This window comes from Bos javanicus, chromosome 12 (genome assembly GCF_032452875.1).
Source record: "Bos javanicus breed banteng chromosome 12, ARS-OSU_banteng_1.0, whole genome shotgun sequence".
NCBI lineage: Eukaryota > Metazoa > Chordata > Mammalia > Artiodactyla > Bovidae > Bos > Bos javanicus.
Window position 1 is genome coordinate 25,991,846 of NC_083879.1, and position 27,225 is coordinate 26,019,070.

Consider the following 27,225-nt stretch of genomic DNA (forward strand, 5'->3'; position numbering starts at 1 on the left):
AAATGGCTACTAAGATCACTGTCATCAGTCTTGCTTATAATCACTAAACCTGCCCTAATATTATTTCTTCTTATAATTTTTATACCTTAAGATTAAGAAATGTTTTATCACTCAACAATATATACTGATCATCTACTCTGCAATAGTCCTTTTCTAGGCATTGTGAGGTAAAGGTAAGAAGACCGGTGAATTTTTGCTTGTCATCCAGGAATTCTGAATCCATTTTGGGGACAAAAGACATCTACAAATTTAAATTACTTTCTAAAAAATAACACTCATCTATACTATACCAAAGGGTGTTGCTGGTGGCTCAGACAGTAAAGAATCTGCCTGCAATGCAGGAGACCCAGGATTGATCCCTGGGTTGGAAAGATACCCTGGAGAACGAAATGTCAACCCACTCCAGTATTCTTGTGTGGAAAATCCCATGGACAGAGGAGTTTGGCAGGTTACAGTCCATGGAGGTTGCAAAGAGTTGGACACAATTGACTGACTACCTCTTTACTTTATACTGTCAATGGTAGAAAGGCTGATATACAAGACTACTGAGATGGAAAAAACCATTTTTACTCAGGAAAATCACAGAAAGGATACATTTTGTTTTAAGGAAGGAAGGCATGCAATTCCGATGGGTTGAAGAGAAAGAGGTAAAAAGGCAGAGAAAAAAATGGAAGAACTACATTTAGAAAATAGTATATAGTAGGGAAAGCAAGGACAGGTGTCAAGAAGTTAATATTAGAACACTGCTGTGGTCCGATAGTGAAGCATCTTGAAGATCAGAGAGGCATTTTTCCTTTGCTCCCTCACTTCCACCCTCTTCCTTTCTTGAGGACTGGGAGTCAATCTAAGGCTTTTGAACAGGGATGTAATATGATAGAAGTTGGTTTGTAAGAAAGTCAACATTCTTCAGCAGCAGCATTCTTCATGATGGCCTAGAGAAGGGAAAGACAGAAAGTGGGATACACAGTCCAGTGACCAAGTGATAAAGACCTTGAACTAGAGTGATGGTGGTATGGATGACAAGAAGACATGTGAAAGATTCTAGGTGAGAATGAGAATCCACAAGACTTGGTGATTAAGAGAGCATCAATATGTTAGAGAAGGAACAAAGGGCAAGAGAGGAGTCAGCCACTAGGATGTCAAGTCCTTGAAATTACATGTGACTCAAGTCATTGACAGAAACAAAGGAAGAAATGAGAGATAGTAATCCTCAAAAAAAGCTTTTGACTTAAACTTGAGAGGAAGATGGTCCAATAACATGGGGAGGACAGGAATATCAATTTGGAAAATACCTCCCAGGATGTAGAAAATGACAATGATGAATTAACAGAAGTCAGGACTGGAGGTACAGATTTGTGACACATCTCCACAGAGATGATGGTTCAAGCTCTATAACCATAAAGTGAGATGAAGTGAAACAGCATACAACTAAGCCCTGAGCAATGTGGATGTTAGGCGTGCCAATCCCCAGCACAGTCAAACAGCCATGTTTCGACTCTCCACAAACTTAACAATAGCCTGCTGCTGTCCAGAAGCCTTACTAATAACATAAACAGTCAATTAACACATATTCTGTATGACCTATGTTTTATATATTATATTCTTAAAATAAAAGAAATTGTTATTAAAAAAATCATAAGGAAGATAAAACAACTTATAGTATATAAAAGTATTAATTGGAAAAAAATCCATGTATAATTGGACTAACATACCTCAAATCTGTGTTGTTCAAGGGTGAACTGTGCTCATATTTGGCAACATAACCTTGACAGGAGAAGCAGCTAAACTGTATACTCATATTTAGGAAGTTAGAGAAGAAAGACAGATGGGAGTCAATGGTGAAAAATCAGTGCGATAAGAAGCAAGATAGGATATGAATGCAGGTAGTGGGCAGAGCAGAACAGTTATGTGCATGGATACTGAAGTCACAAGGAATGGTTTCATGACCTAGCCCCAGACAGAGGACCTCCAATACCTATTCTAAGCTTTACTTTTCTTATCTCTAAAATAAGACTACAGAACCTACCCCTCAGAGCATTTATTACCACCTGACATGTCACAGATGTGTTTCCTTGCTTATGGGTTTGTTAACTTGGTGTCTCCCCACTAGCACTGCAAGCTCCATTGTGCAGTCTTGACTGTTTTCAGCTCTTTAGAAGGTGAGACATGCTTCTTGGAGCCACAGGAGAAATCCTACTCAACCAGGTGCTGCACACATCAAGTTTTTAGCAGGGACTTGCACAGAATAACCATTCAATAGCTGACATTATTCTTTTTGTCAAGAGAAGAAAATTTCCAAAAGGAGGAGGAGGTCAACGGTGTCAAGAAGTCAGTCAGATATGTGAATTAACAGGTTGCGATGCATTTTTTCCCCTTAGCATTATTACAAACATAACATTCAGCAGAATTAAATGATCATCTCTGATTATTCTATCCCTCTTTCCATTCCCCCCCCCCTTGATTGAGCCCTTCTTTCCTTCTTCCCTTCCTTTATTTAAGCAGATATTTATTGAGCACTCATTATTAGATGGGCAGTGTTTTAGATTCTGGGTATGGTAGCAATGAAGAGACAAAATCCTTACCCTCATTAGAGCTTAGATTTAAATCGGGGTGGGGGAGACATTAATCAAGATAAATAAGTAAAAGCATATGTTAGTGGTAAGCAGTAGGAAGAAGGCCCAGAAGGGAACAGAGTCTGGGGGAGAGAATAGGCTGCCATTTTAGGTTAAATATCTGAATGGCCTGAGGGAAAAAGGCATGTAGATCAAGGAAGACAAGTCCCACAGAGGAGCTAGCACATGCCTGGCCCCCATGTGAGTGGCTGCCATGGTGCTTGGTGACATTAGCAGGTGATAACATCAGAAAGAGAGGTGGGTGAATCAGAGTGGAAAGGAGCTGACTGAAGGACCAGTAGGCCATTTTAAGGATTTTGCCTTTTACTCTAAAATGGGAAGCCATTAGGGAATTCTGCACTTATGGATGTCATGAGCTGACTTTATTTTTCATGGATCTTTCAGCCATGTCAATAAAAGAGTGGAAGGGGATAGCAGGACTGGGATAAGGAAGGAAGCCAAGATGCTTTGGGTGTAACTAACAATACACCTCAGAGATGATGCGGTGTATTGATACTGAGCAGGACTGAAGCTATATAAAGCTGGTGAGAAGACTGGTTCTGGTAAGATTCGCTGATGCCACTGGGTGTGGGATACAAAAGCATGACAGGAGTCAAGATAGCAACTAAGATGTTGGCCTAACTAACTGGGAAAAAGGAGTTACACTTAGTAGGGCAAAGATGGGGCTTCTCTGGTGGCTCAGACAGTAAAGAATCCACCTGCAAAGCAGGAGACCTTGGTTCAATCTCTGGGTTGGAGATCCCCTGGAGGCAACCCACTCCAATATTCCTGCCTGGAGAATCCCCACGGACAGAGGAGCTTGGCAGCTACAGTCCAAGGGGTCCCAAAGAGTCGGACACAACTGAGCGACTAAGCACAGCGTAGCACAGGGCACAGATGACGGCAGGAGGGGCAGGATGGAGTTGATGAACAGTGGCTCAGTTTGGCTATGTTGTGTTTGAAATGTATCCTGCAAGCGTGAGAAGATGTGGGGAAAACAGCTGGATGAATGGGTTTGAAGTTGAGGAGAGAGATCTTGGCTGAAGCTATATGTTTGGGAGTCATCAATGTATTTTACAGGGGAATACAGCATGAGTAATCATCAGACGACCATCATATCTACTACTGTGGGCAAGAATCCCGCAGAAGAAATGGAGTAGCCCTCATAGTCAACAAAAGAGTCCAAAAATGCAGTACTTGGGTGTAATCTCAAAAACGACAGAATGATCTCTGTTTGTTTCCAAGGTAAATGATTCAGTATCACAGTGATCCAAGTCTATGTCCCAACCAGTACGCTGAAGAAGCTGAAGTTGAATGGTTCTATGAAGACCTACAAGACCTTATAGAACTAACACACAAAAAAGATGTCCTTTTCATCACAGGGGAATGGAATGCAAAAATAGGAGGTCAAGAGATACCTGGAGTAACAGGGAAGTTTGGCCTTGGAGTACAAAATGAAGCAGGGCAAAGGCTAAGAGTTTTGCCAAGCGAATGTAGTAATCATAGCCAACACCCTCTTCCAACAACACTAGAGATGTCTCTACACATGGACATCACCAGATGGTCAACACCAAAATTAAACTGATTATATTCTTTCCAGCCAAAGATGGAGAAGCTCTATACAGTAAGCAAAACAAGACCAGGAGCACTGTGGCTCAGATCATGAACTCCTTATTGAGAAATTCATACTTAAATTGAAGAAAGTAAGAAAAACTGCTAGACCATTCAGGTATGACCTAAATCCCTTAAAATTATACAGTGGAGAAGTGACAAATAGATTCAAGGGATTAGACATGATAGACTGCCTGAAGAACTATGGACAGAGGTTTGTAACATTGTACAGGAGGTGGTGATAAAAACCATCCCCAAGGAGAAGAAATGCAAAAAGGCAAAATGGTTGTCTGAGGAAGCCTTACAAATAGCTGAGAAAAGAAGAGCAGCTAAAGGCAAGGACAAAAGGAAAGATCTATCCATCTGAATGCAGAGTTCCAAAGAATAGCAAGGAGAGATAAGAAAGCCTTCCTAAAAGATCAATGCAAAGAAATAGAGGAAAACAATAGAATGGGAAAGACTAGAGATCCCTTCAAGATAATTAAAGATACCAAGGGGACATTTCATGCAAAGATGGGTACAATAAAGGACAGAAATGGTATGGACCTAACAGAAGCAGAAGGTATCAAGAAAAGTTGGCAAGAATATACAGAATAACTATATAAAAAAGATCTTCATGACCCAGATAACTTTTCCTTGGAAGAAAAGTTGTGACAAACCTGAAGAGTGTAATAAAAAGCAGAGACACTACTTTGCCAACAAAGATCTGTCTAGACAGAGCTATGCTTTTGCCAATAGTCATGTATGGATATGAGTTTAGTCGCTCAGTTGTGTCCAACTCTTTGCGACCCCATGGACTGCAGCATGCTAGGCTTCCCTGCCCATTACTAACTCCTAGAGCCTGTTCAAACAAACATCCATCGAGTCAGTGATGCCATCCAACCATCTCATCCTCTGTCGTCTCCTTCTCCTTCTGCCTTCAATCTTTCCCAGCATCAGGGTCTTTTCCAATGAGTTAGTTCTTTGCATCAGGTGGTCAGAGTATTAGAGCTTCAGCATCAGTCCTTCCAATGAATATTCAGGACTGATTTCCTTTAGGATGGACTGGTTGGATCTCCTTGCATTCCAAGGGACTCTCAAGAGTCTTCTCCAACACCACACTTTAGAAGCCACCAGGGAAACATGGAAGTGAGAGTTGGACCATAAAGAAAGCTGAGCACCGAATAATCGATTCTTTTGAACTCGGGTGTTGGAGAAGACTCTTGAGAGTCCCTTGAACTGCAAGGAGATCCAACCAGTTCATCCTAAAGGGAATCAGTCCTGAATATTCGTTGGAAGGACTGATGCTGAAACTGAAACTCCAATACTTTGGCCACCTGATTTGAAGAACTGACTCATCTGAAAAGACCCTGATGCTGGGAAAGATTGAAGGCAGGAGGAGAAGAGGACGAGAGAGGATGAGATGGTTGGATGGTATCACTGACTTGATGGACATGAGTTTGAGCAAGCTCAGAAATTGGTGATGGATAGGGAAGCCTGGCGTGCTGCAGTCAATGGGGTCACAAAGAGTTGGACACGACTGAGTGACTGAACTGAACTGTCATCCACTCATTCAGCTATGATGGAGTATGTGCTGTATGCTATCAAAACAACCATAGAAATCAACCAATTCTTCCATCAGAAGCACAGGACAGATGATATTCATTTAATAATTCATTTAACAAATATTCCAGAGAAGGCAATGGCACCCCACTCCAGTACTTTTGCCTGGAAAATCTCATGGATGGAGGAGCTTGGTAAGTTGCAGTCCATAGGGTTGCTAAAAGTTGGATATGACTGAGCATCTTTACTTTCACTTTTCACTTTCATGCTTTGGAAAAGGAAATGGCAACCCATTCCAGTGTTCTTGCCTGGAGAGAATCCCAGGGATGGGGGAGCCTGGTGGGCTGCCGTCTGTGGGGTCGCACAGAGTCAGACACAAATGAAGTGACTTAGTAGCAGCAACAAATATTTACCCAAGCAATATGCTAGATAAGCTCAGGGATCTAGAAACAAAATGAGTTGGGTTTGAACCCTACCTCAACAGTTACTATTTGGACTTGGGTAAAAAGGTTAAAAGTAGTCTAAGCTTTTAATACGTATCAATTATTTTAATCTATGCCCCAAATCTATAATGTAGATATCATTATCCCTATTTACCAGTGAGAGAACAAGTTTAGGGTAAGTTTAAAGGGTTAAAAGGATGACTGAGAAAGTAGGATCTAGGCAGAACTTAGCACAGTCTTAGTATAATAAGTACTCAAGTATAATAAAAAACTCAATAATAACTAATTTTATCAACTCATTCTTTATCTGTTTTATTTATTTATTTATTTTTGGCCATGACATGTGGCTTGTGGGATCTTAGTTTCCTGACCAAGGATCAAAGCTGGTCCCAGTGAAAGTGCTGAGTCCTAATCACTAGACACCAGGGAATTCCTACTTTGTCTCTTTTTACATACTTAAAAAGAAAAAGATGTTCTCGGAGCCCAGTAAGTAACAATGATCTCCAACTTTGCCCTTCAAGGTTCTAAAACATGCTGTTTGAATGTTTAACTCACTTTTTGGCAGACGGTTAGAAATGAAGAAGCCTAATGCCCAAGGTCGAGGCATACAGTTAAGACTAGCATTTATAAATGGTAGCACTAAATATCTTGTAATGAGATTCAGGGACTCTCCAACTGGTTCCTAGATCAATACTTAGGTAGTAGAGTGGGTATTTTAGGTATTTCAGTGCATCTAATCAAGTGGTACTTGCCTTAAAGGTATGTATTATCTGGGCTCTACAGTACAGTGAATACTAAATACTGAGATCAATAGATAAAACTAGTAATTCTTAACAGCAAATCCTGCTATTGTTTCTAGAAAACAGGAGAATGAATAGGACATAAGCTACAAAAATGACCTACCTGAAGAGACTTCAGTGTCGTATTTACTGAATGTAAGGCTTTAATAAAGTTGTAGCTTTCCTGTGTTGGCAACTGTGTCTGTCCTCATTCTAGTATGCCCTCAGTAAGCTACCAGAACTTAACCTGCACAACAAAAGTGCCACTCATTGAAACAGTTATAACAGGAAAGGAAAGCAAGTTGATGGGATTTAAAGTGTTACAGGCCACTGAATCACTGACTACTTGGTGAGGGCATGTAGAGAAATGTCATTCTCAACAATGCTGGTACAGTGAAGCCATATTAATGAAACAGTTTTGAAACATGATGGCTATTCATAAGGACTTTTTTACAATCTTCTGATTTCATTGGGAAATTTAATCCAGACAGAGGAATCTTCCATTAATGATTTTCCATTATTTTACTTGTGGGTTATATTTCCCAGTGGTACATTTTATTAAGAGGCTCTTATCACTTGATGTTTTCAATCCTATTATCTACTCACGGGCACCATAAATATATTGAGATTCAAACAAACAAAAGACGGCCAAGACATGGCATTCCACTCAACACTGGGGATTAACAATATAAACTTTTACCCTGAAACGTGTTTCTTAGCATTTAAAATACCTGATTCATTTTTAATGCACATCAAATAAATAAAAATAGAGTAGCTGTATCAGCACAATGCTAGGAAAAAATGAGTGGTATAGGTTATGACTTGGAGAATGTTTTTGGAATCAGACAAGAGCCTGAGAATAAATCATTTACAGAATGAGCTGTGTTCCAGGCTTCATTAGTTCTGATTATCCCCCAAATATGCTCAGCAGAATGCAGTTGGGTCAGCTGGGACTGACACACAATAACGCAGGCAACTTACAAACTCCTCACAGCACGAAAGAGCTCATGAAACACTGCTCGTGCATTTAGAGTCATGTGATAACACCTCTTATTGCATAAGCCACCAGATGAAACAGATGGGGCAGCTCTGCACTTTAGAATGTCTCTTTTGTAAAAGCATGGGACTTCCCTATTCTCCATTTGAGACACAAACTGCAAGAAAGCTAAATCTGAGGCAGGCTTGCTTTGCGTTTTATCGTCTAGGTGTCACAGCAATAATAAGTAAAGTATTAATAAAATATCCTCATTTAGAAAAAAAAAAAGTTGGCAAACAAAAATCTCTGCCTACAGTTAGAGAAATTCAAGACTTTAACACAATCACCAAAAAAGTTAATATATATATTTTTTATAGTTCATGGTAAAGACACATGGGAAACTTTCAGATACCATTAGTAGACAAAAAGTTTGTTGACAAAGTAAAATTGATAAATATGTCAAAATATATAAAGTACACATTTTACATAAATGGGGGTTATTGGCTATATATTTTGACAAGGTCATGAAAAACAAGTATTAGAATTTCAAGTGTCTGGCAAAAGAAGTAAACAAATAAAAACTATCAAAAGGCTGTGGACTGTGTAATCTATTAATGTAATCTATCTACAAGTCTTATTAAGTAGATAAGCATCTTAGTATACCTAGGCTGAGCAAAAACAGTATGTTCATTATAACTAAATTCTGTTTTGCTATGAATGTTCTATATGTAGCCTAGGACAAATTTTAGGAAAGAACTGTTATGCTTGTTAATTCATATTTAAAATAATAACAAATTTATTGTAAGTCAAACCATGGGAAAAAGAGCTAAAAATAGTGAGATAAAATGAGCTGGATAAATAAAAAGAAGTCATGAACTTAGGACCCCACTGTGAGCTTAAACAAATGAGATATCTGTTGACACACATCTTGGCAACTGTACCAGAGTTACGGAGGATCCCAAAAAGGGTATAATTGCCTTGTTTCACTTAACAGAGGTCTATTCTGTATTCACCAGTCCACTCCAGATGTAATGAATTCTAGGCTCCACACTTGATGGACAAGAATGGCTTCTGAGTGATGAGGTGCTGTAGGTGTGATGTCTGAAAGGCCAGACTGTATTCAATTTGATACCCTAAATTCTGAGTTTAATGGACTTATTTCCATTAAAGGGGCAAGACCATACAGAAGGCATCAAAACGTAAAAGTGTCAGACACTTTTGGTTCAATATTAGGAAGAGCATTCTAACAATCAGAACTGTATGTAAGTGCGAGTATCCATCTGCGTAGAAAACGAATTTCTCATCAACAGGGGTAAAAACAGGCTGGATGAGCACTTTGTAGAAATGTCATAGAGAAGATCCAGACAGTTAATGAGGAGGCTTGCATTATATTCTCCTCTAATGTTCTCTCCTGCTCTCATACAAAATGCCTCCTTATGAGGTGGAATTAGTTTCTAACTCCCAGCTGTAATTGGTTGGTGTGTCTATGTGTGTGTTATTCGCTCAGTTTTATCTGACTCGTTGTGATCCCATGTAGCCGCCAGGCTCCTTTGCCCATAGAATTCTCCAGGATTCTATTCTGGAGTGGATTGTCATTCCCTTCTCCAGGGGATCTTCCCAACCCAGGGACTGAACTCAGGTCTCCTGCATTGCAGACAGATTCTTTACTCCAAAGCCATGTCTGAGCCACCATGCAAGCCCCTTAAATCTTAGTTGTTGTTGCTTGGTACATTTTAATAAAATGATCACTGTAAAATTTAAAATTTACTACATACTAGTATATATAGTTCTTATATACAGTGGAATACTTACAACATATTAATCATTACTATTTACTAGTAATTATAAGTAATTCTATAACTAAAATACAGATAGACCATTTATAACATCAGATATATCACTGATAAAAATCCTGTAGTATCTATACTAAAGAAAAGCTTTTATTGAGGAATAAAAACAGTCTGTATTCAGACAGCTTTCTTGAAATAATTGCATTTATTTTTTTTTAATAATTGCATTTAAATTCATGATAAAAGGAGTTTTCAATGTGTCTTGAACTGAAAGATGTACAATATTGTGGCTTATATAACTCACTGATGTCACAGAGTAAAACCATATGTATAAAAACAGTATACAGATAAGTAATTGTGGAAGACTTATTTTTCCTCGTCATTTTCATAAAGATATATCCCATTAAACTTAGGTTGGACAATGAAGTGGTTCTTAGGTGAATTAGTCCAATTAGATATTTATTAGATAGTCTATGCATATTTCCTAAGTAGTTTCTCCCTAAGGAATAGATTGATATAATACCATAAAATGAAAATCTGTAACATAAAAAGTGTCTCAATATTAACTTATTAAAAACCTCCTAAAAAGAATGCAATCTTTAATAAAATTAATCAATCATATTTTTAATGTAAACCTAAGTCTGCAGCTTCTCTTCAGAATAACACTTACATCCTAGTTGCTGTTTAGTGCTAAGTTGAGTACAACTCTTGTGACCCCACGGACTGTAACCCACCAGGCTCCTCTGTCCTTGGGGTTTCCCAGGAAAGAATACTGGAGTGGGTTGCCATTTCCTTCTCCAGGGGATCTTCCTGACCCTGAGACTGAACCTGTGTTCAGTTTAGTTCAGTCTCTCAGTCGTGTCTGACTCTGTGACCCCATGAATCGCAGCGTGCCAGGCCTCCCTGTCCATCATCAGCTCCCGGAGTTCATCCAAACTCATGTGCATTGACTCAGTGATGCCATCCAGCCATCTCATACTCTGTCATTCCCTTCTCCTCCTGCCCCCAATCCCTCCCAGCATCAGAGTCTTTCCCAATGAGTCAGCTCTTCACATCAGGTGGCCAAAGTACTGGAGTTTCAGCTTCAACATCAGTCCTTCCAATGAACACTCAGGACTGATCTCCCTTAGGATGCTAACATTATCTCTGGGTATAGACAGGACATACATGTATGTATTCGTGCATCAGATCAGATCAGATCAGTTGCTCTGTCGTGTCTGACACTTTGTGACCCCATGAATCGCAGCACGCCAGGCCTCCCTGTCCATCACCATCTCCTGGAGTTTACTCAAACTCATGTCCATCGAGTCAGTGATGCCATCCAGCCATCTCATCCTCTGTGGTCCCCTTCTCCTCTTGCCCCCAATCCCTCCCAGCATCAGAGTCTTTTCCAATGAGTCAACTCTTCGCACGAGGTGGCCAAAGTATTGGAGTTTCAGCTTCAGCATCAATCCTTCCAAAGAACACCCAAGGCTGATCTCCTTTAGGATGGACTGGTTGGATCTCCTTGGAGTCCAAGGGACTCTCAAGAGTCTTCTCCAACACCACAGTTCAAAAGCATCAATTCTTCAGCACTCAGCTTTCTTCACAGTCCAACTCTCACATCCACACATGACTACTGGGAAAACCATAGCCTTGACTAGACGGACCTTTGTTGGCAAGGTAATGTCTATGCTTTTCAACACGCTATCTAGGTTGGTCATAACTTTCCTTCCAAGGAGTAAGCGTCTTTTAATTTCATGGCTGCGGTCACCATCTGCAGTGATTTTGGAGCCCCAAAAAATAAAGTCTGACACTGTTTCCATTGTTTCCCCATCTATTTGCCATGAAGTGATGGGACCGGGTGCCATGATCTTAGTTTTCTGAATGTTCAGCTTTAAGCCAACGTTTTCACTCTCCTCTTTCACTTTCATCAAGAGGCTTTTTAGCTCCTCTTCACTTTCTGCCATAAGGGTGGTGTCATCTGCATATCTGAGGTTATTGATATTTCTCCCGGCAATCTTGATTCCAGCTTGTGCTTCTTCCAGCCCAGCGTTTCTCATGATGTACTCTGCATAGACGTTAAATAGGCAGGGTGACAGTACACAGCCTTGATGTACTCCTTTTCCTATTTGGAACCAGTCTGTTGTTCCATGTCCAGTTCTAACTGGTGCTTCCTGACCTGCATATATGTTTCTCAAGAGGCAGGTCAGGTGGTCTGGTATTCTCATCTCTTTCAGAATTTTCCACAGTTTATTGTGATCCACACAGTCAAAGGCTTTGACATAGTCAATAAAGCAGAAATAGATGTTTTTCTGGAACTTTCTTGATTTTTCGATGATCCAGTGGATGTTGGCAATTTGATTTCTGGTTCCTCTGCCTTTTCTAAAACCAGCCTGAACATCTGGAAGTTCACAGTTCACGTATTGCTGAAGCCTGGCTTGGAGAATTTTGAGCATGACTTTAGTTATATATATATGTTAAATGCTAAGTTGCTTCAGTCATGTCCGACTCTGTGCAACCCTACTGTAGCCCGCCAGGCTCCTCTATCTATGGGATTTCCCAGGCAAGAATACTAGAATGGGTTGACATTTCCTACTCCAGGGGATCTTCCCAACCCAGGGATTGAACCCATGTCTCGAGGCTCCTGCATTGGCAGACGGATTCTTTTCCCCCAATGCCCCCTGGGAAGGATGCACACACACAGACACACACACACAGTATACAGTCTAGATTCTGTACTGCCAAGTGCAGTCGCGATCAGACAGCCCTTGGTCTACAATTGCTTTTATGACCCTTGGTAAAACACTTAATCTTTCTAAACCTCAGTCCCTTCATTTGTAAATGGGAACTAATACTTGTGAAGATTAAAGGAAATTAAATGTTCATTAAGTAGTAGTCCCTAGTCCTTATCACCCATCTCTCAAATCATTGAATTATTTTAAGTATCAGATGAATAAATGCATATAAAAGTCTTTTATAAATTGAAAAGCTTGTTGCAACTGTAAGGTATTGCATTTGAAACTGTAAAGTATTGAATTTAACAGGCAACATACCCCTGCACTACATTATGGTTAATAGTATTCATTAACATTTTCAGCATGTAGTAGATGCATCATAATATTATAAATTTCTGCAGCACAAATCAGCAACTTAGAAGAAAAGATCAAGTTTGAAAACAGAGAAAACAATCATCAGTAACAAATATTCTCTATGTAATTTTGTTATAATCCATAGAATTTTAGAAAAATATATCATTTATCTGCAATGGGCTGGGCCTGTACATATAACAGGAGAACAGAGGCTTTATCATGCAGGTGAAGAAAAGGAAAACAAAAATTTTTCCCCAAAATTTCACTAGCCTGTTTTCTAGTCCAAACAATCTGGATAATTTTATCAATAATTCACACTACTTGAGTTATATTCAGGGTTGACGCTCTAGTGTGGTTATGAAGTATATCTTTCCTAGACTTTCTGATTTAAGAATATCAGAGCCATTTAAGGGTAAAGCAACATAAATTATTTAAAAATTGGAACATTTTCTTAAAAAGTGAGCTCGTGTAATTTGATAATGCTCTGACTTTTTAGTTTTAAAGATACAGATATTGAAACTATCCCAGCTGATAATTTCATTCTGACATGAGTTTAAAAGGTTAAGTTACTCTCTGAAGAAAGGTAATCTGGTTGCCTTTCACGGCAGCCTGCAAGCTCTGCAATCTGCATAGAGAGGGGCATTTGTCATCATTAGCTGAGCTGTGACAGCTGGCACCCAGGGTGTCCCAGAATCAAGGGGTGGCAGAGACACTCTTGGTTTAGGTTGCCATTAAGTGTAGCAGGTTTCTTGAGGATCAAGTATATTTTATGAAAAGCTTTGTGATGTAACTAACAACAGTGAACATATTTAGATTTTCCATAACATGGATAATACAATGATAGCACATAATTAGCAGGTTGCCTCTAGACAACAAGATGCCAGATTACAGGATGAATAAACATCTACTGCCTGCCACTTAGAGGGGGAGAATTGTTTCAGCACCCAAATAGCTCCAGCAGAGTGGTTTTTTTTTTTTTTTAAAGGCTACATTAAAGTGATCAATTGATTATGTATATTTAAGAAAACAGACTGAAGATAGAAAGTATACTTCTCAGACATGTTTTAAATTTGGTTGTAAACAATGCATAATGTCTTAGGAGTGAGCTCAAGTATACACACTCAATATACTACACAACCTTTTGATAAAATGAATATGAAAACTAAAATCATTTGCACAGATGAAATCCTCCAACTGTTGGAGGTATGTACAGTTGATAAAACATATTTTAAAATATTCCTCGGCAAAAGTTTAAAACCAGAATCTTTTTACCAAATGAGTGCTACTAGCCACGGTCTGAAACAGTTGTGGTTAATATACCTATAAACTAGTTTTCAAATTTTAACAGTTTATAAGCATGTTTGCTTCATACAGTGCAAAACATATAAAGCAAAAAGTAAGATTATATTAAGAAATAGGTTGATCAGATCTTTGAAAAATAAGAAGGCTACAATCCCTTTAAAAAATCATCAATGCTTGGAAACATAATCAATAACACTAGGTTTTATATTATTATGTAAACTAGTTTTCTACAAATAAAACTAATTTTTGTGTTAATGTAAAATCTATGCAAATACATGCAGTCATTTATCAGGAAAGCTGACAAGCATTCCATATTGGAGGGGGAAATGAAACTGCCTCAAGAATAGAGGCAATTAATTATTTCTGTATTTTTTCTTCTTCTGTCTTGAGGCACAAAAGTTATCCATCCAGTTAAAACAGCAAATGAAATAAAGAGATTTTTTTTTTATTTAAACACATATGGCTTTTGCCTGCAATACTGATCACCACAAGGTCTACAGATGCCCGTGGCTAAATTGTACACTGGCAGATGCACACAGGGGAAAACTGTGGTAATGCAGCGTGGAAAGCAAAACAAATGAAGAACTGAGTCTGCTAGTAAAAGGGGGAGACAAACCAACAACAACAACAGCAAAAACCCAAACCCCCAAATCAAAAAACCCACATTTTTCCTCCCAGTGAGTTATTCGTTTATCAAACACAGGTTCATGTTGCAAAAAAAAAAACCAAACACGTGACCTTGGTCTGCTGCAAAAAGTGAAAACAGTTTTAAGTAAGTGAAGGCGTTTTTCTGTATACACATGCAGATGATGTATGTGAGGGACTGTATGTGAGGGACTGAGCAATATATTTTTATTTATATGGACAGGATAACTAGTAATGTTTAAACTTCTCAATTTTACAATTAAAAGTGTATGACATTCAAAACTGCCACAGTATATATGACTGGATAAATACTGTTGGACCCTTTAGTTATTATTACTTTAAAAATCCATTTACCTGCAATCTCCTAAGGTATTATTGAAAACTATAAGGGTTATTACAGAATAATCTTGCAGATGTGATATTAAATTCTGGTGGAGACAAGAATCCTGTATTTAGAGGCTGCTTCCTTTTAACAGGTTAACATAAAAATGTATAGAAGCCAATTCAACCTTTTACTATCTGAAAGACTGTGTGTGTGTGTGTGTGTGTGTGTGTGTGCGTATGAGCAGGCTATTTTGCAAACCATAAAAAGAGTGTACTTCCTAAAAATGGTTTAAGATTATTAAGAAAGCAATAACTTCTTTCTTAATAGGCCTGTAAGCATGCATAACATTAAAATTCCTATTGTAATTGCCAAATTAAAATAGAAAACAGAAACCATTTAAATAATTTTATATCTTGAGGGCAGAAAGAGAAGACTAGTTGTACTATTCCAAGTTGTAAAAGAGCAAAATACTTGAGAGGGCATCATTATCAATGAAGATGTTGGTACTATTACAATTTAAGAATTCTTTGTTTGGAATATTTATAACTATTTAAATTTAAATGGCAATGTATATTTATACAAAATTAGGATTTGAAGCATATGTTCCAAGAATATGTATATATTAATGAATATTAGCTCTAGTAAACCCTTTGGCATCATCCCCCACCATCAAGGGAGGATTAATTTACTGAAAATGTAAGGTAATACACAATGCAAATGTTGAGAGATTTACTTCTCCAAAGACATAAAGCTAGTAATGTTACAAATATTGCTAACTTACATAAGGAACTTAATATGCATTTTGATGTGTAAACTGTAAACTATACTCCTAAATCTAATATATATATTCATGTGAGCATAACAAATATTACCAGTACCTCTGAAAATGAATCCTTTACTAACCATTTAATGTCACATAGTAAAATTAAACAACTTTCATGTAAAATAAAAACTGTTAACCTATTGCCTGTGTATCTGAAATAGCACTTTATATTTTGAGTCTATTTTGGGACTCTCTGATTAAAACTGGTCTTAAAATAGAATCATGATTAAGATAATAAGTTCTAGGGGAATAACTAAAGGTGTTTATAGTCTAAACTTTTTTGATATAAAACTAAAACACCCAGATTCATTATAAATGAATCATAAAATTTACGAGTAAAAAAAAATTAAGTGCATGAAGCAACTTCTTGTGTCCATGGAAATGTTCTATGTGCCAGATGTTATACAACTCTATACATTTGTCAGAACTCATAGACTGGAACATTCATATTGAAAAAGCATAGACTAGAACAGTACGTATGCAAAATATGCATAATAAACCTGACTTTCATAATAAAAATGATTTCCCATAAAAATAATAATGCTATAACTTTTTCCAGTAGGTTCACAAGTTTTTATCAGAGACACGATGTCTTACAAATTCTTTATGTCCTTCATGTTTTTGATTTGATCTAGATGTTTAGATAAAACAAACATATTGAGATTAAAAAGTAGTAAGAACTTATTAGTACTCTTGACTTGATATTTTTGACAAATCACATGGAAAAATTGTGCTTTCATGAAAATAGTACACAGAGTACTAAATAATAGTAATAGTTCAGATAAGTATACTAAAATGTATATTACTAGTATCATGAAAGCAATTATACGGAAGTGGAAATTAAATATTATTTAGGTGCTCTACTCTCAGAAAATGGTTATAATCTGTATCAGTATGTAAAGTTATCCAAGAAATTGCTATTCATAAACTGATTTCCTTTTTTTGCTATAAAGTATTTATTTTATTTGATATATGTGACAAAAGGTAATAGGTTTTACTAATGCAATTATTATTTTAAATTATTACTCCAGTTAACTGATCATTAAAAAAAAACCCTATTTTAGAAGAACTACTTTGCTAATTAAGAAATAAGCTCCAAAATTGTAAATTAGTAACAGAAAATGTTACTTCAGACATGCAGTCACTATAAGCTGATTATCTACATCCTGTATTCTAGTCTCAAGGTTACGAAGAATGTTTTCAGTGGCTAATCACATACAGTCTGGACAGTAATGAGAGGTATGCAATCCTGGATGACCCACTACAGATGGACAGATTAACAGACGCTAATCACATCTGATTCCATTGTTTTCTCTAAGTGCAATAAAACTGTACTGTACTAAGAGTACTGAGGATACAGCCATATGCATGAATGTCTATAAATCCATGTCAGTGATGGTTTGAGGAATACCTAATTTTCATATATTCATATGGAGAAGAATCACGAGTCCATTTATGTCACAACATGTTTACTATATCCAAATTAAAAACATAAGTTGAAATCTAGTAAAATGAATTTAAATTTTACAGTTTATAAAGATAATGGTGACTTTCTAAAGGGTCAATGGGGAACTGGAATGTTGGAACACTCCGTAATACTCATCAATAAATGACTGATTAACCTCACTACCCTTAAATGTTTGCAAACAGTTAGAGATCACAATTCATTGTGAACCATAAGAAAATCTTTTGGTTGATAACCCTGCCCCTTAAATTTGTCAGTTTACAGATACAACTTAAAATATCCTGCATCTCTGTGTCTACATTCAAAATAAGTGAGGAAACTGAGACAATGATCTGAATAATCAAGGCTTAAATTTATTTTTTCTACCAAAAGAAAGGTTTTGGCCAGAGTTATCCAGAATCACTCAAATGTGCAAATCTAGCAGTGGTGATGATTCTGGTTAAGTACACTTCCAAATTCTATTTTTAATCTCAAAATTACTTTCAACATTTATTAAGACCAATAACAAATTTTCTAAGCAACAAAGTAAGCAAAAAAAAAAAAAAGAGTACTCCCTGCTACCATTGTGACTGTATGATCATGTATTAGGGGAATGAGGAAAACTGAGGCAACAGTCTAGAATATTCAAGTGAAGAATTAAGAAAATAATTTTTAAATGTAACCACAATTATCAAGATACTCTGGTTAAAGAAAAATAGGGTCTAAATCGTGCCAACAACGATCTCAATTCTCTGCTCTCCTTTGCCATAGACGATATTAAAATATGAAATAATTATTTTAAGAACTCACTGAAACTTTTGAAGCTTTCAAGCTATTTTGTTTCAAGTATTCTTACATAAGGAGTCACAATAGAAAGAAAGGTATAGATGCACCATCAAATCACATCACCAGAAAAACTCCGTCTATTTTTATTTAATGTGACACATAAAGAAAATCCTGCACAAATATCTGTCTTTAATTTCTCCAGTGTTAAAAAGGAAATATATTGTGTCTGGCAGAATGAAACAGATGAAATAGCCTAGGTGCATTTTAAAAAAAGAGGAGGTGGGTTCGGGGTGGGGGTGGTGGGGGCAGGGGAAGAAATCAGATGTGTACAATGAGCCTTCAAAACCACTCCAGCAGTAGGGATAAATAATTTAATAAACTCAACTTCATATTCTTTTTATCTCCCCAGTGTAATAAGCACATATTAAAAAAATAGAACTTTATATTCGTGAATACTTGTGAGTAGAATAGCAGCCAGCAGATAATGAAAAAACAGAACAGTATCTATCTGTGCATTTAATATGTGTGTGCATAACCTCTAACTAACAGATACATTTTTCCAGATGAAAGGTCACAATTGCTTAAATTTATGAACATGTAATTCATATTTAAATTAAGATAAAAAAAAAGAAACCCTGCATTCCTACATTTCTCAACATAATAGAGTTTTTCTTTAATCTAATGGGGTGTCTCTTTGCCCATTATTTTGTGTGTCCCATATAAGTTATGTAGGTTTACAGAAGGGAGAATAAGTTACCTACGAAATACCACTTTAGAAAAAAGTTATTTCGCCACTGTTATTTTAAATGCTTGGAAGTAGTAAGGATCACAATATTTAATTATTTTATATTCATTAACATTCCTACAATTTTTGACAATGGTGTGCTTGTGATTTTCTCCATTTTTTAAAAATAATAGAACATTCTAAATCAAAGCCACCTAGTGAACTAAGTGAAATGGAAAAGTCAAGTTGGTTAGACCTTAATATCCCAAATACCACTCAAATATGAGCATCTCAAACAATCATTAAATCCTGAGATTCTTGGGGTCTTTTCTTCAATTAGGTCAGTTTTCTTCAATTATCATTCTATTATTAGCTCTTGTCAAAGATGTCTGCACAGCATATCAATGAAAACAATTAAGTATTTATATCCTGAAGCATTGGACACACACAAGCTTTCATTCTAATACTAACTACTATGATTATGTTTATAGTGAAAAAAAATGTATATATACAAGACTGGTGTCATTAGAGCTGTTTTATGAACTTTTCACAAGTAAATAAAATTGATTTTAAGCTATTTCCGTGCATTACACAACCATATAAAATAATTAGTTCCATAGGTCAAATGATATTTTATAAAAATTACTTTAAAATTGTTAAATACATCGCTCCAACAAATCAGATCTATCTCCAAAGCCTAGCTGAAAATTAGCAGAATTACACAAAAGCGTACTATATATTTTAAGTTCCTCTCCATAGGTCATTTCAATTAAAAAAAAAGGTGGGGGGGAATAGAAAGCACACTCCTCAGAACAGTTTAATTTTCCCTTCAACAATGAGAGGTGTCTGAGATCACTGGAAGGATCAGCTACAGAAGGCAATTCATTTCACGTGTTCAGTGTAACAGAAAATCACGGTGTTGCAGCAACAAGCAATACTTGCGCGGGAGTATTATTCTAGGGCGCCCAGTTCACCCGCGGTGATGAGAGCGGGTGGGTGAATCCTATGTTATGTAAATCACTGTCAGCTCCCAGCGTGAAGGGTGCTGAAGGAAGCAGCTCAGGAAACACGGTCCCAGCGTCCTTGAAGCCCAAAGACTTCACTTCCCGGGAACACGCTAGGACTAACGAGTTTTTAGTCCTTTTCTCACCATCCATTTTTCTTCTTCAAAGTGCAAATCGTTAGTGAAAAGGCCTTGCTTACACCAATTAGTTTGCACAAAGTGCTTTGGCGTTTAGCTCTGCTTTAACCCAATTAAGCCGCACAGTGAGCCCCGAAGATGCGCCACCTGCGCGCCTGGCTCCAGCGCTACCGCCCGGCGCGCCTCGAGTCCTTCGAGTCCGACCCACCCGGACGGCCGCCGCCGCGGTCCCCCGAACGGCCTCGGGGCCTCCGAATCCCAGGCTGCCTCAGGTCTTCGGCAACTGGGGGCATTTGCAGGTGGCCCAAGAAAACAACGGCCACTCTGACCTGAACCCAAGGGAGAGCGCGCTGGGCGCAAGGGCCCCGCGACCCCGGGACCAGAAAGCGCGGGCTCGGCCGCGACCACACGTGCGCCCGGGCGGCGGCGGGGAGCGTGGGCAGAACACTTGCAGCAAACGTGGAGAAACCCGGGACCCTTAATAAGGTTTTCACATACCACATAAGCGCGCACACACAAAACCTATGGGACATGGAGCAGATAGAGGAAAGAAGGATGGTCAGGGAAAGTAGGGCCGCGGAACCGGCAGGGAGCACGCGGGACCTGCACTGGGTGGGGACAGAGGTGGCTTCCCCCAGAGACCACCGGCACATCTTCGTCTTCGTGGCCGCAGGTTCCCCGGCGGTGACTTGCCTCCTCTTCCTTCTCTTCCAACTGCCAAAAGGTAGTATGCATTCACCCGCCTCGGTGCCAAAGTAGGGAGGGGCTGGCGGTTACGCCCAATCCCTGCTCCTAAAGGGGTGCAAGGTTCTTGGGGAACAGAGTAGGTGGATGCTGTGGGCCCCGAATCTAATATACTGTTTTAAGCTAAATCGGAATCTACCACCCTTGGATAACAAAAAGTATGATGCTGTACCTGTGCAAAGAAGAAAGGAAAAAAAAAAAAATTCAAACGCTTGAGTAGAAAGTGGGAGCCCTGAACAAGATCTTGTTACAAGTGGCTCTGAAAGAAAGTGACTACAAACCTGTTCCAGGAATTATAGGATTTTGCTGGAAATAGTCTTAATTCAAGGTAGGGTGTTAAAAATCTGCCTAGGTTTAAAAACTACAGAACCCCTAAGTAGTATTTCTTCCACTTCCAGTACATCAAGCACGCAGTTGGTACCAGCAGGGGGAAAAAAAAGCTCTACATAAATCCATTTTGCCCTCCTTTTTTAGATTCCCAAATTTAAAAATATTGATTTCTTTCAAAGTTTTTTTAAAAAAATGATGTAAATTTTAAAATCCCAGGTGACTGCAAATTAGTTTTCTTTAAAAATCTTAACCATTTCCCTTAAGTCATTGCAATATTATAAAATCAGAAGTCTGCTGTCAGATGACCACTAAAGATCCCTTAGGAGAGAAGATATATCCTAAATTAACACATCTGTAGACAAGACAGAAAGCCCGAACACATAAATTTTCAGGATAGGTATCTGCCCCTAGGTCTCATCTCCATGACCTCTCCTGAACTGTCATGTATTCAAACACACCTCATTATGAACTCACATTAAGATAATCTCTGAATCTCAGAGAGTTTTCTTTCACAGATATGTCTGCCAGTGCGTACAAAAAGTTAGTGTCCTGGTTATAATGTTGGGCAAGTCTATCAAAGTACAGAGGACTGCAGATGGGGGGAGGGGTGTACTAAACATTTTTTAAACATCCCAACTTAAACTGGAGTAGACAACATCTAACAGCAATCATTTTCAGATTCCTTTCAACAACTTCAAATGAGGAGAAAAACATAGGTAAAACACTGCATAACATAAAAAAAATCATTCTAATATGGGAACATCCAGAAAATTACACTGGTATCAGTCCATCCAAAACCAGCCTGCATATACACTGAAGAGCAAACTCCCAACCTGCATTCAAAAAGACCTCCAGGATTAACAGGCGTTAATTATCTCACTCTAAATGCAAGTTAGTGACTTTTGTTTTAGAAAACCCCATCTAATTCACCAATTGATGGATGACCATTAGTACACCTGTATTTGCATTTCGTCGGTTAAAAAGACAAGCAGGGTTTTTCAGCACAGAAGAGAACCACTTTGCCAAGTCTTTTCAAAACGTCAATATGCTTCAATTAATACCAAAGCTGAGAGATTCCTCCTGATTTCCAAAACTGTCTAGGTGGCCTGGGTGGTTTTCTGCCCAGCAGCAGCCTCCTACCTTTAGTTTGTGTGCCTATATCCAAGAGGGGGGATTAATTAGCCGGGCTGGAGCTGACGGAGGCTGTCGTGACGAGCCCAGTGGCGATTGGCCGCCAGCCTGCCTGGCCCTGCCTTTATAATTTCCACACGAGTGCATCTGGGCTCTTAAGACAAACCAACAGCAGCTTCTTCTGACATATACACAGACGCACACTCACCCCCGACGCACACTCAGCACACTTTTTCTCCGTCCGATTCACAGCCCGGCACACACCATGATCACGGGCAAGCGTAAATAAATACGGAAAGGGTTGATTATTTTGACTACTGGAAGAGCTTTGCTGGGTCTCACCGCAACTTTTGTTTTTATAACTGAGGTGATCTCTGCACGCGTTTCTCTCACACAAGGAAGGATTCTTTAAAAGAGGAAGAGAGACGGAGAGAGAGAGAGAGAGAAGGGGTGGGGGGAGAACAACCTTTCACTTTAAGGCCGGCTGGGCTCAAAGATAAAAGGCAGGGGAGAACAGCGCGAGGGAGTCCCCGGCCGCCGCCGCACTTCGGAGAGACGCTTCTGGTACAGTTCCGAGCGCCGCGGCCCGTTTCTCCACCGAAGTTGGCTCCAGCTCTAGCAGCCGCGTTGGATCCCACAGCTTACTGCGAGACTCCGGTGTACAACCCGGATCTCTGCCCCAACATGATAGCGGCCCAGGCCAAGCTGGTTTACCATCTGAATAAATACTACAACGAAAAATGCCAAGCCAGGAAAGCTGCCATTGCCAAAACCATCCGGGAAGTCTGCAAAGTAGTTTCCGACGTCCTGAAGGAGGTGGAGGTGCAGGAGCCCCGGTTCATCAGCTCTCTCAACGAGATGGACAATCGCTACGAGGGCCTCGAGGTCATCTCCCCCACCGAATTCGAAGTGGTGCTTTACCTTAACCAGATGGGGGTGTTCAACTTTGTGGACGACGGCTCGCTGCCCGGCTGCGCCGTGCTCAAGTTGAGCGACGGCCGCAAGAGGAGCATGTCGCTCTGGGTGGAATTCATTACTGCCTCCGGCTACCTCTCGGCGCGCAAAATCCGGTCCAGGTTTCAGACGCTGGTGGCTCAGGCGGTAGACAAGTGTAGCTACAGGGATGTGGTAAAGATGGTGGCGGACACCAGCGAAGTGAAACTGAGGATCCGAGACAGGTACGTGGTGCAGATCACCCCGGCTTTTAAATGCACCGGGATCTGGCCCAGGAGTGCTGCCCACTGGCCACTTCCCCACATCCCCTGGCCGGGACCCAACCGGGTGGCAGAGGTCAAAGCGGAAGGGTTCAATCTCTTGTCCAAGGAGTGCCACTCCCTGGCCGGCAAGCAGAGCTCGGCCGAGAGCGACGCCTGGGTGCTGCAGTTCGCGGAAGCGGAGAACAGACTGCAGATGGGGGGCTGCAGGAAGAAATGCCTCTCCATCCTCAAAACCTTGCGGGATCGTCACCTGGAACTGCCGGGCCAGCCCCTTAACAACTACCACATGAAGACTCTGGTTTCCTACGAGTGTGAGAAGCATCCCCGGGAGTCGGACTGGGACGAGTCCTGCCTGGGTGACAGGCTGAACGGGATTTTGCTGCAACTCATCTCCTGCCTGCAGTGCCGGCGCTGTCCTCACTACTTCCTACCGAACTTAGATCTGTTTCAAGGCAAACCTCACTCGGCTCTAGAGAACGCTGCCAAACAAACGTGGCGACTGGCGAGGGAGATCCTGACCAACCCGAAAAGTTTAGAGAAACTTTAGAGGACAATTTTAATCGAGAGCCGAAATGTGATTATACTATTCATTCTGAAAAGTTCTCATGCAGTGTAAACTTCCTGTTCGATTCCTATCTAATATTCCACTCAGCAGTGCAAACAATCTCTTCCTTCAAAAGGAGTGCTAAGGCAACCGCTTAAGGCATCATCTCACCCACCCCTCCAAGGGGAGAAAAAGTAGGGAGAGCAGATGGAGAACACCCCAAACCCACAAGTATTAGAAGACTTCTTTACAAAGGATTTCCTATCGCCCTTGAAAAGTACACAGGAACACCCGGAAAACAGCCTGGCTGTAACGCAAGACCGCTGTGAATGCTATCAGAGGATTATAGCAATCTTGGCTGTGAGTAAACATGATTTGGATATGCCATCTGAAGGAAAAGTGTAATGTATATTTTGATTTGTAACAAATATTGTGATCTCACATTGTCTTTGAAAGTGTGGATGTTGGTGTTTTGTGATTTGGTGAACAAAAGTTAAATTGGCATTTTGGATGTTCCAGACATTTTCCACTAACAAAGATATAATTTAAAGGTAGATTTCCTCCTGGTACTTTTATCTGTCTTTAAAAGTGTCTGAACTTTAAAAAGTTTACATTTTGTTTCAAATATATTGCTTGTTCTATTTCTAACATTCCATAAATATACTTGAAATGTTATTTAAATATATTCAAAGAAATTTGAATTCAGCTTATATAATAACGCTTGAATATCTGAATTATATATTTGAAAAATGCACTTGAAATACACTGGATAATTACTTTTGTGATTTAGATTTTAATTTCTGTTGCTGGTTTTTATTTAATTAGAAGCTAATAAATGAAGTAAAATAAAACTTGTTGTGTCTCACTTTAAATTGTTTTCCTGTCAAAAGATGTAATCCTTAAATTTGAAAACTGAACCACTTGAATATTTTAAACATTTTGAGAAATATGCTAATGAAATAATTAAAAATAAAACCTTAAAATATTGGCAAAAAGCTCTTTTTGTATAGGTACACAATATAATGATCTACTGTTAGCTTCTGACTTACTTATAAGACTATTCCATTCGACAACAGAAACAATTTAAATCTACCTTTGAAAGCCTGCTCTTTTGGGTTAATTATTTATGTAGAATTTTTGACACTATAAGGATGAAATATGTCATGACAGTCATGGTTGCTGAGTTAAAAATCAGACAAACTCCGAGAAAAATGAACTTAACAAAGTCCTAATAAAACTTTTGAAATTTGTATATGAAAACTATGCTAATAAAATGAAGATAATTTCTGACCTAATATATGTCAAACCTTATTTTATGCAGTAAGGGTTCCAGGCAGGATAAATTAATCAGAAATCCAAAATTACCGTTTACTTCATAGAGCAAGCCAATGATAAAAGCATAAAGACAAACTTTAAATGATTTAAAATCAAATGCACTACATTCAAACTCATTTTCAAAATTCTATTCTTTTGGAGCTAGAAATAAAAGAAGTCCTGTGACTATCCTCCAGAGTATTTTAAGAGTCAACACGTCTGGGAGGGGCTAATCACCTATGGGCCCTGGTTAGTTAATTCAGGTGCAGGTAAATTTGAGACTTTTAATTGCTATTCCACAAATAGCATTTTATAATGTTTTGCTTCTATATATAAATTAAACACAAATAATAAAGTTTTGGATCTTTGGGAGTATTTGTTTTTTGCTATTTTAGAACAACTGCCTCTGAAAAATACTTTAAAGGCAGATTTTTGTAAAATGATGCTTGTTTATCTAGCATGACTTATGTTCTTGAATTGATAGCCTCAGGAAAAAAAAGTTTACAAATGGCACAGTAACATAAAAGTTAAAACAACAATGGAATTGATTTCAGAAGAAACTTCAGAGGTATAGAGCTGCTGAATACTCAGGTTTTAAGTTTTACAAAATAAAATATAATAAACAAATACTTATGCATTTCAAATCATCCAAATATATGTTGTCCAGCACTACAACCACAGAAGACCTCATCTTTAAACATCTGAGCACCAATACATACTATGTATACACATTTTAAAGCAACGCTTCTCGGAGAATCGATTTCTCTTCTTAAATTCACATATAAAACGCATTCTTATTTCAGGAAATGAAAACTGGATGTAATAATAGAGATGAATTTATATCTAAATGCCCCTCCATAGTTTTCTTACAATCTTTTAATAAACAGTGATTCATACTTCAATGTATACTTTCGGAAATTAAAAGTGACCTTAGTAAGAAATTCCATGAGCCTTTTCCCAGTCTTCCCAGAGAATCTGAGATGCTGTACCCCAGGGACTTGGGAGCAACTGGCTTCACTACCAAATCTGCCCAAGTGCACACAAAGGCACTAGCACAGAGAAACTGTTAAAATGTAATAACAGGATTTAAGATGGTTACTATATTCTCCAATCCCATAAAATAGAGCAAGTGTTATTTCACTCATTTCATTTTCTATGAGGAGGATGGGAATGTGCTCCCCTCCCCCACTGTCATTTAAAACCAAGCAAAATTGAAAACCACTTCCTGCCTGCCACAAAGTCACCAGTACTGCACACGGAATCATTTTAACTCACTTTTGTGTCGATCTTCTTGAAGGCAGGATCATCCTCATCTACCTCGAAGTAGATTTCGGTCGTGGTGATGGAGAGAGTCCCCTTGGCCACTACCACAGGAGCAATGAGCTGGGCAGGAGTGCTGAGAACCACTGGACCTGAAAGAAGAAGGCACCAGAGGAGTCAGGCTGTGCCTCTTTGCCCTTGCTTGCTCCCTCCCGGAAGGGCACCTCAGGTTTTTAAACATGCACTGAAAAAAAGTGTCTATATTATGCGGCAAGCTCCTTTCATGTGAGATAGGTCTGCTTAGTTGTTACACATTCTTATAACCAGACTGGAGATAAATAATTCTATAAAAACCCAAGAGGTCACAAAATCGAATAAGTGACCCTCACTAAGCAAGTTTGCAACCTCTGCCTAGAAATCCTACATGGTTAGTGGGGCGCTGACATTAACCAACTTAAAAGTGCAGAATGACTCTCTCAGGCCCTGATTTTCCATTGAGCACGCACGGGCTTTCCGTTCGGAAGAGACGCTCAGGGCAGTCAGCACGGTCCCCAAAGACCAGCCAACGTGTAAATCCCGTCCACTGGGCAGCAGCGGCCCCCCAGGATGGGGGGGGGGGGGAGGATGTGAAGAGGTACAGGTCTAATATGTAAACCCCACTGCACTAACGG

General features: G+C 39.0%; 2 protein-coding genes and 1 long non-coding RNA gene across 8 annotated transcripts in view; 1 reads left to right on the forward strand and 2 right to left on the reverse strand.

Moving 5' to 3' along the window:
• NBEA (neurobeachin) overlaps window positions 1-27,225 on the reverse strand; it is a 676,277-nt gene that overhangs the window by 187,214 nt on the left and 461,838 nt on the right. For all 6 annotated transcript variants that reach the window (XM_061434789.1, XM_061434791.1, XM_061434788.1 and 3 more), the window contains one exon: window positions 26,570-26,706. In XM_061434789.1, the coding sequence (XP_061290773.1) occupies window positions 26,570-26,706 (137 nt within the window). The remainder of the gene's footprint in view (window positions 1-26,569; window positions 26,707-27,225) is intronic.
• LOC133258323 (uncharacterized) lies at window positions 547-10,582 on the reverse strand. The gene is made up of 2 exons (XR_009739948.1): window positions 5,325-10,582; window positions 547-5,109 (listed from the first exon to the last, which is right to left on the reverse strand). It is a non-coding gene; the product is annotated as an uncharacterized LOC133258323 (long non-coding RNA).
• On the forward strand, window positions 22,203-24,834 carry MAB21L1 (mab-21 like 1). The gene has a single exon (XM_061434793.1). The coding sequence runs from the start codon at window positions 22,904-22,906 to the stop codon at window positions 23,981-23,983; it is 1,080 nt and encodes a 359-aa protein (XP_061290777.1). The 5' UTR covers window positions 22,203-22,903; the 3' UTR covers window positions 23,984-24,834.

Excerpts from the sequence above, each read along its gene's own strand:
- MAB21L1 (XM_061434793.1), top strand. The coding sequence starts at position 22,904 with ATGATAGCGGCCCAGGCCAAGCTGGTTTACCATCTGAATAAATACTAC.